General features: G+C 36.1%; 1 protein-coding gene and 1 pseudogene across 6 annotated transcripts in view; both read right to left on the bottom strand.

Moving 5' to 3' along the window:
- Positions 1-21,556, bottom strand: part of THSD7A (thrombospondin type 1 domain containing 7A) — a 713,490-nt gene that overhangs the window by 43,800 nt on the left and 648,134 nt on the right. For all 6 annotated transcript variants that reach the window (XM_029233858.1, XM_029233859.1, XM_029233854.1 and 3 more), the window contains 3 exons: positions 18,388-18,582; positions 16,655-16,918; positions 293-471 (listed from right to left, as the gene is read on the bottom strand). In XM_029233858.1, coding sequence (XP_029089691.1) covers positions 293-471; positions 16,655-16,918; positions 18,388-18,582 — 638 coding nt within the window. The remainder of the gene's footprint in view (positions 1-292; positions 472-16,654; positions 16,919-18,387; positions 18,583-21,556) is intronic.
- Positions 8,902-9,324, bottom strand: LOC114901802 (annotated as a pseudogene).

The following is a 21,556-nucleotide window of genomic DNA, read 5'->3' as shown; positions in this document are numbered from 1 at the left end:
ATAACAGATTAATACCTTAACAGTATTTCAAAAGTAGGTTTCATTTTTATTTCCATTGAATTATATTAATATGCACATACATGTAATACAGTGTACTAAATAAATCTCTTGAGAATACAGAGATCATCTATCTGATTTGGGATTTTAATAATTTACTCAGGCATTCTAAAGATAAAGTGGGTCAAATTTCTTATTCAGGGTCTATTATTTATTCTTCTCTATTTTGGATTAAAAAAATAGATTATTGTGCACCTAGAAAATATTTTACAATATTCCCAATGGTAGAAAATACCTGGTTGACATGGTCCAGTTTCGGGCATGGTCTTCCTCCATTATAGGGTTTTTCACGCAGCCATTTAGACCGAACCTTCACGCCACTCCCGCAGGACTTGCTGCAGCGTGACCAATTGGACCACTCACTGAGCTTGCAGTCTGAGGGGCAGGGGATGATGCAGGCCTCTTCAATGTAACCTGAGTGGAGGCAAATGAGACAAGAGCCATGTCCTCCATATGTCACTCGCCTATTACTACCCACCATTCTAGCTCATTTAGAAGGTCCAAGTTTGACTTGACAGCAACATGCAAATGCAGAGATGTCTCTGTCGTTAGGGACTCAAATTAAATTCTACAGGAAAATAACACACACATACAGTCACTCTGTTAAAATAACAGCTGAGCAGCTGTCATATGATCTGCTTAGGATTCATGCTCACCATATTTCAACATTTCTGACTTCCTGACAGCTCGTGTTTAATTGACAATAACCTGTCTGCTGCCATATCATTCTCATGTGGCCAGGCTGATACATTAAAAAAATTATAACAGTTTTCTATAAAATCCTATCTGTTAATGTCACACAAGTTCAAGTGTCTGAGTCCATGCAACATTCTTCCTCAAGAAGAAAGCCAGACCCTCTCAACCAATATTCAAAAGGAACCATTTAACTTAGCACCTTATGGTTCCCCTTCATTGAAAATCAAGTCTGAGGAAGAAAAATGAAGGATGTTAAATAAACAATGCCTCATATTTTTATAGTGCTGTCAATTTCAAAGCACCTTCACACCTTGTATTCATTTGATTCTCTTGCAGATATTATAAATGTATTGGGCACGTACTGATGCTCTACTGGACAGATAAGAAAACAAATACAGAGAGAGAACTGACAAGTGCAAGGTCACACAGTAAGAGATAGGGATAGGATTTCTGAGGTCTAGTCTAGTACTCATTCCATCAAATCACACAGTCAATTAACTTAAGAGTCTACAGATTTTTTTTTGAGAAATGGGAGCATTTTCCTTGACCAGTCCCTCACTACCAACTTGGCATTTCACAGTACCAGTTTATCACTATTGTTCTCAAGGCAAATAAGTGGAAAGAGGAAAATTCCTCTGGTCAAGAGTTGAATGTTGTCGTCTGTCATACTATGGGGAGTGGTTGTTCTTGAAACAAGAAAACACTCTGCTCTTACCATTTTACATCAACATCAAAGATCCGATTTTGAAAATCATTATAATGTAAACAACTTATGCTAGGAACTCTAGGTAGATTTTTAAAAATTTTATTGAGACACAATTTATACACTATAAAAATCAGCTCACGTTCTGGTCTTTAATATAGTCTGAGTTATGCAACCATGACCACCATCTAGTTTCAGAACATTTTCATTACCACAGAAAGAAACCCTATACCTATTAGCAGTCATTTCCCATTTTCCCCTCCCTGGCAACCACTAATCTACTTTATATCTCTAAGAATTCACCTATTCTGAACAATTTATAAAATGAAATCAAACATTATGTTTTATGATTGGCTTCTTTCATTTAATGTAATGTTTTCTGGATTTTTCTATGGTATAGCATGTGTTAGTACTTCATTCCTTTTTATTGACCAAATAGCATTCCATTGTATAGATATATCATATTTTTTTATCCTTTCATCAGCTGATGGACATTTTAATTGTTTCCACATTTTGTATATTATGAATAATGCTGTGAATATTTGTGTACAAGTTTCTGTATGGACAAGCTTTCAATTCTCTTGGGTATATATCTTGGAGTGTATTTAACTTTTTGTAGAAGTACCAAACTGTTTTCCAAAGTGACTGTGCCATTTTACAATTACACTAGCAAGGTATGAGTGTTGCAATTTCTACGCTTGTCAAAACTTATTATGTCTTTTTTATTTTAGTGTCCTTTGACGAAAAAAAGTTTTAAATGTTAATGAAGTCCAATTTATCTATTTTTACTTCGGTTGCTTGTGCTTTGATGTCCTATCTAGGAAACCATTATCTAATCCAAGGACATAAAGATTTACACCCATTTTTTTCTTCTAAGAGTTTTATAGTTTTAGTTCTTATATTTAAGTATATGATTCATTCTGAGTTATTTTTGTATATGTTAAAACATAGGCAGTCCAATTTCATTTCTTTGTATGTGATTACCAAGTTACCCCAGGCCCATTTGTGGAAAATACTATTTTTTCTACAGTGAATTGTTTTTGTACCCTTGTTGATAATCAGTTGACTATAAACGTAAGGGTTTATATCTGGATTCTAAATATCACTCCACTGATCTCTATACCAGCACCACACTGTCTTGATTACTGTCACTTTGTAGTACGTTTTGAAATCAGGAAGTCTGAGTCCTCCTTTGTTCTTTTTCTTCCAAGAAAGTTTTGGGTCCCTTACATTTCCACATACATCTTTGAATCAGCTTGTCAATTTTTGCCCCAAATGGCAGATTTTGATAGGAATTGTGTTGAATAGTGTGGTCAATTTGGGAGTATTGCTATCTTAACAATCCAGGTACATGGAATTTCTTTCCATTTATTTAGGTATTCTTTAATTTCTTTCAGGGATGTTTTGTAGTGTTTAGTGTATGTCTTGCACTTCTTTTCTTAAACTTATTCCTAAGTATTTTATTCTTTTTATTCTAGGCAGATTTAAAAGAGAGCCAACCAACACTGATTTCTTTTATTACAGTGAAATAAGACCACCTAAAAACCAGTATGACAGATCTAATCTATAAGCTTGTGCCCAAAGTGTCCTGACTTGATACAGTGTTAAAAAGCTAGCCAACTTACTACATAGTATATCCTAGCCTTGCTTTATAAATTACCTGGAACACATGTTAAAAGTACAGGTTTCTGGCAACCCCAGACATTATAATACAGTTCCTTTGGGATAGTGCCTGATTTTTGGAAATTAATATATTTTTTTGTGTTTATTCATCACTCCCTCTCTTTTTAATTGAAAATTTTCTTATTAAGTTAACTGTAGACACATATATTTGTAAGAAATAATATAGAGAGGTCCCCTGCATACTTTCCGCAGTTTCCTACAATGGTAACTAAAGTATAATCTCAACCCAGATACTGAGATTGATACAATCCATTGAGTTTATTCAAGTTTCACCAGTTTTACTTGTACTTATTTGTGTGTGTGTGTGTGTGTGTGTGTGTGTGTGTGTGTGTGTGTAGGACTGAAATTAAGGAACTCTGTTGTAAGACACAGGAAGAATCAGCAAAATCTGGGTGAGAAGTAGTTTTGTGGTATATTTCTCTCTATATTATCTTCTATATTTTTGTCAAATATACACATCACCTGTTTTAAACTTATTGTAGTCTCGATACACAAAAGTGTATCTTTCAAAAGTATAAAGTTCACTGAACACATGCATGAAACCCACACTACTCCAGAACCCTCTTTTGTGTTGCCTTCCAATCACTACCTCTTCTCACATGGGCAACTACTACCCTGATTTCTTACAATCTAGAACTGTTTTACTTTAAAAAAACTTATGTAAATGGAATCATACAGCACATACCCATGTGTGCTAGCCTTCTTTCACCCTACGTTGTGATGTGAGATTCATCCATACTGTTGCATGCTGTTGAAGGTTATTCATTCTAATTAATGTATAGTACTCTACTGTGTGACTATATTATGTTTTTTTAATTCATTCTGTTGTGTGTGAGCATTTGGGTATTTTTCAATGGCAAGCTATTATCAACTGTACTGCTATGAACATTCTAGAACATGTCTCTTGGTGAACATACATATGCATTTCTGTTAGGCATATTCCTAGGAGTGAATTTGATGCCTCAGAGGATATGTACATTATATCAGCAAATTGTAAGTATAAAAGAAAACTTTTTTAAAAAGATGGGATCATGAATTTGGTATGAAGAGCAGGATGCAATGAAAGAATGCTCAAAAGTGGGAATTAGTCTCAGAGAATCTTCAAGGGGGCAGATGTGTCAGCCGGGGCTTTGCCAGCTGTGAGATACTGAAGACAGAAAGAAGATGTTAATGGAGTATTGATAATAATCAGAGGGAAGTCCAATAGAGAATTGAAAAAGTACTTTACAATAGTGTTTACCAAAATTTTGAAAAGCATAACTGTTCTTCAAACAGATTACCATGACCTACTTAAAGCTCATACTTTGACTTTAAGTATGGTTTGAGGTGGGAAAACAAGCCCAGCTCACTATTTTGAGTTAAAATATGTTTCAAATCACATTCTCCTTTTCAATCAACACAGCCAGTAAATAAATCTATACAGTGTGCGACACTTAAAAATGTGACTCCTGATAGGGCCCGTAATAATTTGTGTTTCATAGGAATAGTTTAAGAAATGGAATCAAACTGTACAAATGTCTAAAGTCATTTCCAAATGAATGCCATCTGTAACCAGATTATTTAATGTTTGTAAAAGACAATGAATTAAGAAGAAATCCCAACTATTTCCAAATATTATCAATAGCTTAGTTAAAGGACACTAGTATTTCGAAGGTAATAAATTATTGAAATATTTCTAGAATTGCATTTTCCACCTTGCTAAAGATCAAAATGACTGCAAAAGTAAACCTCTAACCTTTTTGTTATTCAGTAATTATAGTTGAAAATAGAATCACGTGAGTTTTCATGTCACTACTTCAGAGTAACAGATAAATGGAAATTCTTTCTTTCCATTTTATCTGTTGAAGTATTACGGCATTGGTGAAATATGTCATGTCTGACTTTAGTCTGATTCACACTGTATTTTCAAGTAAGCAGATATAAAATTTTTATGTTGGATCTTCCAATAGAGTATTCCAGAGGACGTCTCTCAAATAAAACTCAATCTATTAAATTGTTGAAAGGTACAAATTAGGCACTGAGATAAAGACAAAACTGCAAAAGAGTATAATGCTTAGCATTCCATTTTAATCTTCTAGTGTGTAACAACATTCAATAATTGCCTGTCATGTTTATCTAGTACCATTAAAACCCTTAATGCTACTAGTGAACTGCTAGATAAGCATTCCCCTGTCTTCTCTGCTAAGATCATTTGTGAGGGCAATTAACGCCAAACAATCATGGGGGATAGAAGACAGAAACATTTGAAGCGTTTTAAGGCTAAATAAACTGCTGGCATCTTGTAGCAATTTATGGCTCCTGAGGAATGCTGGAATAAAATAAACGACTTCACAATTAGGGTGTTAAAACTTTAGTAGCAGGCTTCCCTGGTGGCGCAGTGGTTGAGAGTCCGCCTGCCGATGCAGGGGACACGGGTTCGTGCCCCGGTCCGGGAGGATCCCACATGCCGCGGAGCGGCTAGGCCCGTGAGCCATGGCCGCTGAGCCTGCGCGTCCAGAGCCTGTGCTCCGCAACGGGAGAGGCCACAACAGTGAGAGGACCGCGTACCGCAAAAAAAAATAAAAAAACCTTTAGTAGCTCAATACTGAACCTGACACATGGAAAAATCAAACTCGTGGCTTCTGATTGTATTTTTTGTATCTATATCTATTCTGATGGCTGCTTTCAGGTTGAAATGAATACAGAACACTAGCAGGCTTTATGTGGCAACCAGAGGACTTACTGCCTTTGACATATATCCAGTCACCTCGTTCATTTGAATTATAAATGTGCAGATAAAGTAGCTTTCAGCAACCCTCACGATTACTATATTGTGCTGTTGAAAGGTGCACTGTTGATAGATTAAAGAATTCATGTTGAAAGCACGTGGAAAATATTGGTTGGTTCTGATTTACAGCTGTGTGAATGAGCAACGCTGGCACTCTATCTGAAACATCTAGATTAATCTCAAAAGAGACCTGAAAAATCTCTCCTACTTAAATGTGTGTTATATGCACATGACTGCAATCGTGAATGCGAACACTTAGCTAGAACTTTATCTACTGTGGTCCCTGTGGATTTGAAAATACTGAAAAATATCATTTAAAAATATTTTCAAAATGAACAGAATACTCTTTTGTAATTATATATTAAGAACTGATAACTTGAAAAGCTGCTGAAACTAAACTACTCTGTATATATCCAAACTCCTATAATCGACTGTTCTACCCACATTCTTATATTCAATGTATGAAAAGTTATGAATCAACACTGGGCAATCAAAATTTTCATAGTGAAGTGTTCAGGTAAATTTATGTAACCGCAATGAAATGCTATTTCATTTATATTTATTTGTTTTTTATACATATGAAGGCGTATCTCTTCATATCTGCTAAATACTTACAGATTTTCTCAGAAAATTTCAACATTGTTTTTTTTTAAATAATTTTATTTATTTTTTACTTTTGGCTGCGTTGGGTCTTTGCTGCTGCACGCAGGCTTTCTCCAGTTGTGGTGAGCGGGGGCTATTCTTCAATGTCGTGCATGGGCTTCTCATTGTGGTGGCTTCTCCCGTTGCAGAGCACAGGCTCTAGGTGCACAGGCTTCAGTAGTTGTGGCACGAGAGATCGGTAGCTGTGGCTCACGGGCTCTAGAGCGTAGGCTCAGTAGTTGTGGCACATGGGCTTAGTTGCTCCGTCGCATGTGTGATCTTCTCGGACCAGGGCTCGAACCTGTGTCCCCTGCATTGTCAGGTGGATTCTTAACCACTGCGCCACCAGGGAAGCCCTCAACATTAGTTTTAATTGCTGTGGGATTTTGTAGCTGTTGCTATTCCAATACTGGGAGATTACCCAATGACTAGGCACCTTCAGATTCAGGTAGCATACCTATGTACGAGTTCACCATCAAGGCCATTTCTTATAGCAAACTCTAAAACTCTCTGCTGTAGAACAAAGACTTTGGCTGGTCTGTTTCCCTGATTCCTGGGAGGCAGCCTCTAAGCCCTGACATTTCCTGAGTGATAGGAGTATCTTTGTTATTCTTGTTGGGCCTCTTGGACTACATGTGAAATTATGATAAGAAGATGTCTAAGGAAGGGGGATGATTATACCACCAAACCAAAGACCAACCATGTGTTTAAAAGGTTGGGACTTTAAGCCACTTGATATCCTCCCAAACTCTGGGGAGAGGGGATTGAGTTCAGCTGTGTGGTCAATGATTCAACTGATGCCTACATAACACGACCCCCCAGAAAGCTCTGGATACAGAAGCTCAGGCTGATAAAGCACATCCATGGGCCAAGAGGGTGATGCCTCCTAGCTCCATGGGGAGACAACATGGACGCCTTGTGTTTGGGACCTTCCCAGCCCTCGTCTATGTGTCTCTTCTATCAACTGGTTCTGATTTTTATCCTTTTGCTATAATAAAACTGTAATTGTAATGGTGCTTTCCTGAGTTCTCTGAATCGTCCCAGTGAATTGTTGAACCTGAGGGGGTAGTGGGAATCCCCAAATCTGTAGCCAGCTGGTCAGAAGTGAGGTTGACCTGGGGACCCTGAAAGTGCACAGCTAGTGTCTGAAGTGAGAGCAGTCTTGTAGAGGACTGAGCCCCCTAACCTGTGAAGTTTGGCCCAAATCCAGGTGGTTAGTGTCAGAATTGCATTCTACTTTCAGATGTATATTTTATTAAAAAAGGAAGTAAACTTATTTATGAAAGAGCCCGTATCTATAGTTTACTTATTCAACCAAATTAAAACTTTGGGAATAATTACATACATTAAGGCATTTATGGACGTTTCACCCCAAATTTAACATTTATAACTTTAACTAATATTAAAATATTAACTAATATTAAAAATCAGAAAAACGTTCTAAGAACCCACTTTGGAAGTTGGGCTTTGTCAGCAATATAAACATCATATTTGATGGAGTGTTCAGATTATGAAATAACGGGAAATAAATTAACTTTGAAATTTAGTAGAGTGATTTTTTTTTTAACTTGATCCAATGCAGGGCACTGTTCTTTCAGTCAACAAGAATCATATACTGACACTGAAGTATTTCCAAAGGATAATCTTTAAACACTAGTTTGCTGGATTCTAGTAAGTGTTAAACATAATTTTTATAAAAAGCATTCTGTGGTCAAATAAGTTGGAAAACTGTTGCGTTAAGCAGGTCTCTTCACCCCGAGCTTTCCTTCTTTTTTTTTTTTTTTCTGATATGAACTGTGAATCTCTAGGAGAATGACTCATACACTGCAGTCTATGCTTATTAACTTTTTCCTATAGCATCTCACTGGACCAGTGAGAAAAAGATCAACAGATCATCATGATATGTTGTAATTATAATGCATTAAAACTGGATTCATGTTTTGAGCTGTACAGAGTTTTAATGTTTAATCAGGCCTTTTATGTCCATTTCCAGACATGGAAAAAAATGCAAAAGTCAACAAACAAAACCCCCAAACTTAAGAAAGTTTCTTTTTAAATTATTTTATACTTTAAAGTTTTAAAGCATTAAAGGTCAAACCTATGGCAAACGGAGAGGAAACTTATGCAGATAAACTTCCTGACATTTTTTTAATGACTATTTTAAAAGACCATTTTGTTTTCTGTAAATTAACTAAAATCTCCTGTAAGGGCTAAATCGGCCTTCAATGCGACTACGAAGAAATGGGATAAACATGAAGAGTAACTACAAGTAAAGATCTTCCTTTCAAATTTAACTTTAAAATGTCCACAAATGTGTTGGTGTGCTCTCAGGTTACTTTTTTTTGTTTGTTTCCTAAATTTTATTTAAGAATTCATACAAAATACTCCAGATAACTGAGTTTAAATCCTCTTCTTCATCTTGATTAATCTGGAAGTAACGTAATTCGTAACTTTCTTTGCTGTTAGCAACTACGCGTAACCAATCACGGAGATTATTCTTCTTCAAATATTTTTTGGTGAGATATTTCAAATACCTTTTGGAAAAAGGCACCTCGGAAGTTACAGTGATCTTGCTTTTGCTTCTTTCGATTGTTACAATACCTCCTCCGAGATTCCCAGCTTTTCCATTCAGTTTGATTCTTTCCTGAAGAAACTGCTCAAAATTGGCCGCATCCATGATTCCATCTTCTACAGGATGGGTACAGTCAAGGGTAAACTTCAGGACCTGCTTCTTTTTTTCGCCCCCCTTCACCACAAGCTTTTTCACTGGCGCCATCGCCGCAGCAGAGGCAGAAAAGGGTCAGGTTACTTTTTGAGCCCATTGATATGGCTTATGTCTAATATATAGTGCCTTCTTCATGCATTTACCAAAGAAAATTCCTTATGCATAAGCTTTACTCACTACATGACCATTTTGATGATGCTTTGAAGTAGAAAAAGACCTATGTTTTAAGACCTATGTTTTAAGAATGAGACTAAACTCAACTAACGGGACAGAGAGCTTTACAATTATTTTGGATTGCAGGACATTAATGTAACAGGAATCTATATGAGGTTCAGTATCTTTATGAATTATGAAACCTTGTGACACAAGTAATGAACAACCCTGTGATTATATCAATAACATTATCATAGATATCAGCAAGATTACCACTCCTAGCCATTTCACTGAAATTAGTGTTATCCTTCCTCTAAGGCATTAAGGGGAAAACGGGGTCAGAGACCAACAGAAAGGATGTGGAGTAAAACATAATAGCAGAACTTGTTGATAAAGGCAAAGATAAACAAATTTTTTTGTTGCTGTTGCAAATAATGAATTGTTCTTGGCAGTTAAATTTATTTTAAGCAGTGAAACACTTTCTTCCTAAAAAGCTTGAAAGCCCAGTAGGTGTATGGGATATTCTGGAGGCTATGTTTGACAGCCTGGCCTGAGGGGCTCCATGGAGCCCAGTTTGAAAACCTTGTAAGTAAGTAACAGATGAGTTGAGGTCTCGGTGACATGGAGCACACAGAATCAAATAACACCAGATGTTTTTCCATCACACACGACACGATGGTAGCTGCAGGAAAATTTCCAAGGAAAGTCTCCCTCATCACCTCTATAGTCCCCCTTCAGGGATCCTGTTAGAAAATAATGCTGGTATCCACACCTTATTTAAATTCGACCCTAGACACCTGCTTTCTTTTTGTACCCACATATCCACAATAGCCCCTTCTTTATTTCCTTGGTTCTTTAAACTTGCAACTGCTACTTCAGGAAAAGTCTGTTCCTCACTCCCTGCCTGTCTTTTACATTTGAAAGGAAAAAGATCTCAATTGTGAATGATGACTGCAAAAGCAACACTAGCTTCATCTGTACTATCAAATGAAAGATTTAAATTCTGAAATGAATTAGACATTAAAAAAAAATACCACCAACTGAAAAAGCTTTTCAGAGAAATCAGAACTCCATTTCAGCTTATTTACAAAACTCTATTGCCTTTTCTCCCTGGTTTAATTAAACATGCTCTTCCTCAAATACAAGCATCCACTACGATAGGGCACAATTTCTCACTCAATCTTGTTTCTAATTAACCTCTAATATTAAACTTATATCATCTTCTATAAAATCCCATTACAAAAAGGAATACATTCCAGGTATATTATGGTTGAGTGGTCATGTAGGTTATCCTCAGAATCTACTCTCCTCATATTCATAATTATTTTTATCAGATGTACCCTGAGTTCCACAATGTCTTAAAAGTACATGCTCTTGAACTAAAATCTACTTGTAGATTGAGTACTCTCTGAATTTTAAAAAATTCAGTTGGGCACTTGTACCACAAATACACCCAGGATGTATTCCTTTTCTAAGTTTTGTTGATGGTCTTTTTTTGTTCCTGTAAATTCTAATAGAAAAAAACCCCACACCTGTGGCATGTATACTAGAATTTATGACTGAATAAGGCAGCATCTGGTATTTACAGTTCCTTACAATATCAAGGGATATCATTTAAACATGATACCTGCTTTAAAATCATCCACATCATAACTTCGGGAGGCTGGTGAAATAGGATGTAGATCACTTAGGCTATTAGGCAGTAATGTTAAATGCTGCCATATAAGGGTCAGCTATAGTTATAATATGAAAATATTTTATTAAAAATCTTTTGTTTCACTTGTAAAATTTGTAGAGCTTTCTTTTTATTGTAATACTTAGTGCTGTAGTGCAAACTACCTATGAAACAACCTGTAAGAAAGACTTTGAGTGCCAGCAAGGGTTTTACAAAATATCAAATTTTAATGGGCATACTTTGAATCCTACAGATGCTTAGAAAACCAACTGATAAAGCCATTCATTAATGTTCAGAAGGTTCTCTGTAATATCATTCATAAACATACTAGGCAAAGAGAGAAAGCTTGGAAGAATTAATATAAATCATTATATTTAAAACTTAATGTTAAAGGGAAATTAATCTTACACTAATAAGGCATTAGACAAACTATGCTGAACAATTCAATAGTGACTACAGTTAAAAGACAAACTGAAATAATTAAAGGGTGTAATGTGACCTACAATAAGTAGTACAGCTGTTTAAATGCCAGCATGATGGTCAAATGGCAGTACAAAGTACTGAGAATTTTAGAGTCATTGGATCATGAATACTGAGTGCACAAAGTCAAATGCACACAACACTTCAATATAATATTGTATTCTGCTTATGAATAGAGCAGTAAATAAACCCAGAGCTCTCTCTTATTTCTCTATCTGAACCAAAAAACTTTGCTCAGGGCAATCATTAACTTGCCAATATCCTTTCCACAGAAGATCCTATAGACTCATTCTGTTTTCAAAATCATACCTACACAGGCATTCACTTTATAAAGACACATCTTTGCAAATTTCAGAAGTTCCCTAATGTTCTCTTGCCCACAACGGGTAAGCAAGTGAACTATCTCCTGTGAGATATTTTGCCTAAGACAGCATCACACTGTGATCCTCTAGGAAATGATCTTCACAGGTCTTTCACACCAAGGTTAATAAAGCTTATGATCCCTACCAAACCCTGTGAGTGTCTGCATGACCCAGAGAAGTAGTCTTAAACTTTAAATGTGTTATAGAACCCCCTGGGGATCTTGTCAGAATGCAGATTCCCATTCAGCAGGTCTGCAGTGTAGGTTGAACTTTGCATTTCCAATGGTTTTTCTGTGATGCCTATGCTGCTCCTCTGTAGATGGCTTTCTGAGTAAGAAGGGTTTAAATCCTAGTTGGCAAATGACAGCACAGGCTGACAGCCTGTTTTTGTAAATAAAGTTTTACTGGAACATAATTGTGTAATTCACTCATATATTGTCTATGGCTGCTTTCATTCTATAACTGCAGAATTGGGTAGTTGTTACAGAGACTTTTTAGCCTGCAGAGCCTGAAATATTTGCTATCTGGCCCTTTAGGAAAACATTTGGTAACAAGTAATCTAACCAAATAGCTGATTCTTGAGTTTCCTCATGGAATCTCCAAATTGGTATTTGATAGGTATCAAAGCAACATATTACTTTTAGGCGATAGGAGACCTATGTATACTAAACAGCAGGGGCTCAGGAAGAACAGTCATATCAGATAGGCCTTTCTGCTTACTTGATATTAACAGATGATAAAATATCACAAATAAAATTAAGTTCAATTTTAGAATATCTATTGATAGTACATTATGGCTTAAACTCCCTATAAGGAACAGCAAAGACAAATTTGCTGAGAGTAAAGACTGAAGAGAAGTGTCTGGAAGGAATTATGTAGCTCAAAGAGCTCAAGACTTCAGCATCTGACATTTTTACACTTTATCCAGTTTGCCTTCAAAGTGTTCCTTTGAGATAAATCTAATAGAAATGTTATTCCTTATTTTCTCAAGGAAAGATGAGTGGACACAAAGAGAATTAAATGAACATTCCATACTCCCCATTAAAGTTGTAAGCACAGGCTGGGAAAAAGCAAGTTGTCACAATTACTAATATAAACCAAGAGATTAAGCTGTTGTCCAAATCTGGTGTTGTACAAAGCAGGCAATTCTGAACAATAAGCTTTAAACTGGAGTGAAGAGACTTACCAATATCGATATTACTGGACTAATTCAGTGGAATGGGTGTGTGACTATTATTTCTTCTACCTACCAATTAGTAGGAGGAGAGAAGCATAAATATTTGATGAATATCATATAGAAAGTTTGTGGCATGTATATAGTTTATTCCAAAGATCTTAGTTGTTCTCAATGATCTGTTTGATTATATTCCAGAACTGTGACACAGAGGGAAGGACACCGTCTGGAAAAAAGGAAGTGTCCAAGCCTGATTGTGGATCAAATACAGCTACAAAAATTCTCTCCACCTCTTCACTCATTCATTCATTCTACAAATATTTACTGAGCACCTACTACTGTTCTAGGTGCTTGGGATACATGAGTGAATAAAGTAGTCCAAGATACCCTCATCAATCTACATTTTTGTACAGGATAAAACATAAATAATAAATACAATAAATGAGTAAATTATATGGTATGTTATAGAGTGATACATGCTTTTGAAATACAAAAAGTAGAGCAGAATAAGGGCTTTTGGGAGATCTGGGTAGGATTGAGGGGCAGCATAATAAAATTCTATCACTTATGTTTAAATGAAAGTCTTGTATATGTGCACCTTGCATAAGCTAGGTTACCTCTAACATTCTTTAAAATATCAAGATTAAATGATATAATAAAAAAAAGTTCCAGAAATTCTACCTCTTGTTCTGTGAAATTTTAGAAGTGATTAACTTGAGAAGTACCTAGTACTATGTGCCAAGGCAATCAATTTCTAGTGAACCAATTAATTAAGATCTCAGAGTATTCTAGCAGTAAGTAGAAAATGTGTAATTTGGTTTTTTAATGATTTATAATCTGTTGCTAATAGTGACACCATTCAAGATTTCATACCAAAAGTAAATATACATAATTTGTATTATGATATCAGGATAAATGCCAAAAATGTATTTATATATCAACATTTATGCAGGAACTATATTTAATACCATATATCAGGATAGATGAACACTTATGTGGCTCCCAAGGTATACTTTAAGATCTGATTTTTGTTGTATCGATATATTGCTTTTCAGTACAGAGTCTATTCTTATGAGAAATTCCAGACATAATAGAATTGTGCCTCGAGTTTCAGACATTAAAAAAAAAAAAAGTGACCACATGGGAAATGACCTAAAATAATATACTTAAGCTGATGAAAGTCAAACTGTTTTATCAGTATAATAACTGATAATATGATCCACAGATGGATAACACAGATTAAGTAGAAATGCCATAAGGCCACTATCGAATAGGGCAGGGGATTAGTGTCTTTGTACTGCATGCATGTGGGGATCAATTTTATGTTTAAACTGAAAGCTGTAAGAGACTTTCTTGAAAGCCACTTTAAACCCCATTCCCACCATTCATCTGGAAGCTGCTTTGTCTGAGCAAAGGCAGTGCTCATAGAAACTGCAAGTTAGCGCATGCCTAGGATAGAGCATCAAAGTGACAGCACTCCACTATCGCTATCGGCACTGACAGAACAGCAGCAGTAATTCCAAACAAATCAGGCAAGAGACACTCAATTTCCTCAGACTTTGAGTAAAAATGTTAGTAGACACTAAAATATCCCGTTAGACATCCATCTTAGATCAGATTTAAGGAGAAAGGAGTGATGTTGGATGGACACAAAGAACTAAACTGGAACAGTTCACTTAAACATCTTAGATCCTTTCACAATCTCCATGAAGTTCAGTGCTGCCAGGGACCCATCTTTTTTTCTACATGTGCTTTTCTTCTAGAATACACTACTGAATTCTTCATGCTTTGAATTGACAGTGCTAAGGCAGAAAGTCTACTGCCTTTGGCCAATTTCAGTTTTTCTGTACTTTTATTTTCTTCAAGGGATCAAACATTTTCGTGAGAGTCACAAGATATTTTTAAAGTTTTTTTTTTTTTTTCTAAAAATAAGATTGACTCTTAAGTGTCTTACTGAAGCTCTCATGCATCTAATTAACAGGTCAAGGTAAAAGCGAGAATATATGAGTCATTTTGAAAGCTCAAAGGTTATGTTAAAAACAAATGATTATCTTGGTGATTCACTAAGCATAACAATTTAAAATGTGAGCAAACACTTACATGCTACATTTCAGGAGAAACATTTTTAAAGCAATCTTCATTCTTACATTTTAATGACTAACTATGATCTTCTACATTATTATATCAGCTCAGAATGCGAAGTGCATTTACATTTTTCCTGGTATCTAATTAATAGCACCTATGTTATTTGATATAGAGAATAAAAAACTCAATTACTCTTACAGAAGTTTTTCAAGGCTTACTAAACTCTTTTTAGTTATTGTTCTAAATGCATGGAATAATCTTAAACATAGCAATGCATGCATGCAAAATACTTATATCTAGAACTTCAACATAATGGACTCTTATAATGGGGGCTTATATCACTAGACTTTGATAAAACAGTAATTATGAGATAAGGTAAAAAATAAAAGTCACAGTTTTTGGAAACTGTTTTGGGGACAGATTTAAGAGATTCCATAAATGTGTCACCATGATACCCCATAATGGTTTATATATGTGAGATGGTCCTATTAGTTCATGTTGTTTTCTGAACCATATAATAAAAATAGAGGAGCACTGTTCCAACTGCAGAAGTTACTTCAGCAAGGTTGGAGGGTAACCCTCTCTCCCAGTAATTTAACTTATCTTTGTTAGGTCACCCCCATGAAGAGAGGAGAATCACTGTCCAGTGTTTGCAAATATGTGACATCCATGATTCAGGCTGATCTTATTCCACAATAAAAGGACAGATATATTAACATAAAAGAATGAAGAAATACTGCTTAAGTCTGCCTATATTATGATGTAGAATGAACGAGTTCACTGCATACTCTGGTCAAAACCACTCTTTATAAACTTCGGGCAATTCAATTATTGTCACAGTATTTTAGCTTCTTTTTGATTTTTTGTTTGTTTGTTTGGAAATCAAAAGTTTCCAAAGTGTATGTACCTTTTTCTAGTTTTGTTTGTTTGGGCCAATCTCAGCTTAATGAGGAATAAACGAGATGTTTGAGTTTTCACCAACTGCAGCTTTCAGTCTTTCTCCTATGCCGCTTGATATTTTAGGCACATCGCGTATCTTGCCAGTTCGGTTATTAAAAGTCTGTCTGGTTTAACACTTTATTCTCAAATTAAATTCAATCTTCTCTTCTCCTCCCTCCTTTTCTGTACGTGGACTTGTGTGGATTGCTGAGCCTAATCAGTAGACTCTGGATCTGCCCCAAGGGAGGTTTCTGGCACTATTTTTACCTACCTGTAAGGCTTCCTTATCACCAACTTTGGGACTTAGTTGCCAACTTCTAGACAACAAGACAAGTGCCACCGAATGTCCTGTTACATATAAATGATATAGCAATACATACATAGTGGTGCCCCTAAGGTTCAGTTTAGAACACACTCCTGTAAACTTTCATTTCTCTCCATTCTGATACACTTGCACTTTACCTCCACCCCCAAAGACAGCAAATGTATAACAGTGAAGAAAAGTTGGATTACCATGGCTGTTACATCTGGATGTCTCCACGAGCCTGCCATTTTGATCGTAGCATGCCATTGCTTGGTAACGATATCCTTGACCACATTCCTTGATGTCTCCTTGTACCTTCATTCCCAGCAACACTTCCACTTTCCCCTCTGGCAAAATGCAGTCTGACCAGTTCCCCACAGGCTGTGCATTATACTTGTCACAGGGACAATACTGCGTCTCAATCAGGGGGTACAAATGAGAATTTTTACATTTTTCCTTCTTTTTACTTTTTCCTGTGGAGAAAATTAAGTTGGAAAATATCATCATTAATATCAAGCATCCCTAAGTTTTCTCCTTTCCTAAACATCCTTTATTTTTAACCGTATTCAACAGTAGCCTATAAATAAATGCTATTTTCCCCCTCTGTAGTGCTTTCTATGTAGGCTTTTGTTAGCTCTGGGTGCTTTGCATAGTGAAATTTCTCTTATTTTCTCACTTAAAAATAGCCCATTTTGAATAAGGCACTAACTGTTGTGCTGAATTTTACACTCCTCAAAATGATTAAAATCCTCTCAAATGATCATATGCTTTCACTGACTGGGGAGTTTGAGGTAACTGCACAATTCTCTCCTTTATAACATGTGCAAAAAAATGAAATGGAGAGAGAGAGTCACTGCACTGACCTGCACAGTTAACTTAACTCTTTTGTTAAGTCCGAATAGATGGTTTAGTTATACAGGATTACGATTCAGAAAGTGAGGTTTTTGCATTTACTTTTCTGATTGTGATTTTGCATCTTTCAGTATTTCTGAAAAATAATCACTTTGACATACTTGGTGATTAATGTAGGAAATAATAATAATCAAAATTAAGATATTTAATATCACAATAAAAATATTAGAAATGGTTTGTGAATAAATCGAAATAAATTCCCTTTTAAAGTAAAAAGACCTTGAGTATAACAGTAATATGTGCCTGAAAAATATCATTATTTTAATTAGATCATAATTTATATTATGTCATATATGTTATATACTTTTAATTATACTGCATGTAACTAATTACATATGTTTTACATATATTTATCTCTAACTTTCATAAGCTGCCTTATATAATTTTCAACAGTTTTCGTTATGACAGCTGGATCATTTTACAACTTTAAATTCTGAATACTCTACTAGCACCAATATTTTTAGGTTTCTTTTGCCACTGACAATATTTTTGAGTGCATCAGAGTTTAGTTCAATATGATGGCTCCTGTTCCTACTCGTTATATTACAGCTTTTTGTCATTGTGACTACCTTTTAAAATGTGTTTTCAGGTACAGAATTAATGTCATATTTCTCATCTAGGATATGAAGGATAATCTGAGGCTGACAGTGAGAATGGCTTAAGAAAGTGAAGTGGCAACCTTTCCCCATGTTCCTAAAAAACTTTTCTCCAAGTACTTCACTGTCTGTAGGTAATCCACCAAAGGTACATGTTTAAACCAAATATTAATCTACCGCGTATTGTATAGGGAGACAGAGTTCAGTTTTCAAGGCTACTTTTTTGTTCTACTAAAGGTACATAATGCATCTGTCGCTGCCAACTTACATCAAAATACGGCTCTGAATCCATTGTCGTATTATGTGTTAGTATAACAATAATAACGCATATCTGTGCATTTTCCAAATACATTGTCAGAACTATCTTGGCCTGAATTTTTACTGTGTTTTTCTGCCTTGACAAGTGTTGGCTTTGGCATCCCAATTATTCTTACCAACAATGGTACGCTTTCTGGTCCTAACTGCACCACAGTCTCCACTGCATGAAGAAAACTTGGACCAGCTGGTAAACTGACAGTCATCTTGGCAGGGGATCTGGCAGGCTTGGGTGAGGGCTGGCACGGGGCCTGCATACCGGAGACACTCATGGATACCAGCCTGTCCACCATCTTGCTTTCGACAAGTAATGGCTAAAGGAAAAGCAAAAAGCTGTTTATCATGAATCTGAATGTCTGTAATTACTCTGTAATTTAGGAATTAACCTAACATTTCTTACTCAGTCAAAGGAGTCCTCTTTTAATTCTTTATTTGCAGCAGAAATCTGGTAGGAGTGTTTTTAGTAATCACAGTAGTCATTAAATTGATCCTATAGGATTTTTAAAATAACAGATAACCCTCAGACACACACACACACACACACACACACACACTTAGCAGTTTTTATTAGATGCTATTAAGGATTTCAAGTCACATGTGGAATATACTTAGAAATGAATTAAGAGACAAATAAATAATACATGGGTTCTGATCATAGCTTATGTTGAACTAAACATATTCATGGTGGTGCTGGGAGACACCCCATACCTTTAATAGTTGTTTTCATACCGTTGTCCACTCTGGGATTTCTATACAGAAGGGTCTTAATGGCAGCAAATTGGTTGGAAGGTTTGGGTGGAGAGAGAACACTTATGAAACTTGTGAAGCTCCATTTGCATAGAAAGCATGTTTTTGTTTTTTAAATTATGCTCAAAGTTTGTTGTGATGGCTTTGAAGTGGTTAGTAGTTAATGGGAGGAGGCGGTGTCAAAGTTCCCCACTTCCCTGTACAAATTCTTCACACGCACAAAGAACAACCATGAATTTAAAATGAAGACAAAAACTTTTAGCAATCTTAATCTATCACATCATAATTGACATTTCCAACAATTACAGTATGGACTTTCCAAAAATAGTCTAATAATTTTGGCTTATATATATTATTTTCCCCAAGACATTGTTCTACTGAATTTTTTAAACCAAGTCATAGTTTTATTATGTTTTGAACATAAATGTAGAATTGCTTAAAGGTAGCAGGTCTTAATGAAAAAGAGTAAGTGATGTTTAAGTCCTGTTTCTCCCTCAGCCATTTCCCACTGTTGGTTTTAGAAATACTTCATTTTTTTTATTGAGGAAGCAGATGAAACATTTAGACCTCGGTCCTGAAGTTAAGTCTTCATTGAACTAGCTTAAATGGCCCAGTCAGACTGACTCACATGGCACTTTCAGGTTTGTGGCCTAGGCTGACACTGCAGCTGGTCTCTGCCCTGCTCAGAATTCTATCATCATGAAACTAAGATGAAGGAGCCTGGCATTTTGATCCTAAATTACAGTTAGGGCACACAGGGCCCCAGGTTGGACAAGACTCTCTGGATCTGTACACTAAAACTTAACACCCAGTAGTATAGGACTGTGTGATGGGGTGTGTAAAAAGATTTAACAATTTTAGCAAAGGAAGCCTTTCTCTGTGTAGGTGAACACAACTTGTCGCAACTGCTGTAGGAAAAGTTACATAATTGCGCAGATGTAGGTGAAAACTCACCTATTTCTTAGCTATAGATATCTCTTCGTTTAATACGCACAACATTGGAAGAGCCAATTTGTATGACTAGACAGCGGTCCCTGAAGTTTACAGATATGAAAACCTGGTTGAGTGGACTGTGGGAGCCTTTAGGAAGGTTATGTGACAGGAAAAATTATTAAGTGCTCCAAAGAGACTCTCACCACTTGGGAGAGGAGTTGTCTGGTGCACTGTGGTTATCAGACCGGCGTAAGGTAGAGGCTCTCAAATCAAGCTGCAGATGTTAATCACCTGGATAGCTTTCGGAACAATGTCTATGCCCTTGCTAGACTCCAACCTTCTGATTTAACTGGTTGAGGACAGGGTCCCAGGCATTAACATCTTTTTAAAGTTCCCTGATGATTCAAACACGCAGCAGGAGGTAGTGTATTTCCACTGGCAACTGAAACACCTGGAATGCTGTTAAAGTTGAAGATTCTTAGATTCATTCCGGAGCTCCTGAATGAGATCTCTGTGTGTGAGGTCAAGGAAAATGCATTTATTTTCAAGTTGCTCAGATGATCCTTATGCACATTCAAGCTTAAGGCCTGTGAGCCTGAGTATTCGAGTCACTAGGATATGTCTACCTGAGACTTGTTACTAAAACTGAAGGTCCTTTGGTACCCCAATCTCCCTGGCACTGTGCCAAGCTTTGGGAAATAAAGGCTGAGCGTGTAGGAATGAACTAAGGGGAGCTTAAACTTGGAGTACAAGGAGTGGACCAAAAACAGCATCCATGTAGCTTGGAAGAATGTTATCTGTGGATTGGTATAGGAGGAATCCATAAAATGCAGTATATTAATAAGCTGACGTGATTTTGCAATTCTCTCTACATTTGCCTAAACAGTTTATACATAGTAAGCTCTGATAGTTTGTGGGCAAAGTTGCCCAAGGATGCTCAAGAGGAAGGATGGATAAAGAGGAAAATATGAGGCTTTTACTGATCAGAATATGTAGGAACCTCAAGAATGATTAATTTGGAAAATAAGAAATTTGACCATCAGAACTCTAAAGCTATGAAGAGGGTCACACTGTTTATAACTGAAAGAAAACTACAAAATTAAATTTATGTTCTTTGAAATAAGCCTACCTTTATCTAAGCATTCCAATTTGATTCTCTGAAATAGAGACTTGACTATAAATCTTTTAAACTAAATGAAATTGCCTTAAGTTCTCCATTAAGGTTTTCTCTCTAAGGTTCTCTTTTATAAATTTTATTTCATAATTGCTCCAACCATCGTCACATTAAGGGACACCAAAAAACCAAAATAAAATAAAGTAGAACCACTATCAATACAATTCCAGAAACGAATTTCTTCTGTGCAAATCTACACCATTTACATAAATCTAAAGCCTATATACCTGCAGTACGTAAAATCTCAAAAAGTATCTCAAGTAGGTGAAAAGAAACGATGTGTAAAATTCCCAGATCTGTACTCAGAAACCCACTCAGCACGTCACTCCCCTTATCTGAGCATTTAGACAGAGTACCTGGAGTGAATTACTCATGCAGTGTGATCCAAACAAGTAGCAATGGTACCATTTGTACAATATATTGAAGTTTATCAC

The sequence above is a fragment of the Monodon monoceros genome, unplaced genomic scaffold (assembly GCF_005190385.1).
Source record: "Monodon monoceros isolate NGI ecotype Baffin Bay Population unplaced genomic scaffold, NGI_Narwhal_1 Super_Scaffold_2, whole genome shotgun sequence".
Taxonomy (NCBI): domain Eukaryota; kingdom Metazoa; phylum Chordata; class Mammalia; order Artiodactyla; family Monodontidae; genus Monodon; species Monodon monoceros.
The sequence above is the reverse complement of the archived record's forward strand: the minus strand, read 5'-3'. Positions and strand labels throughout refer to the sequence as shown.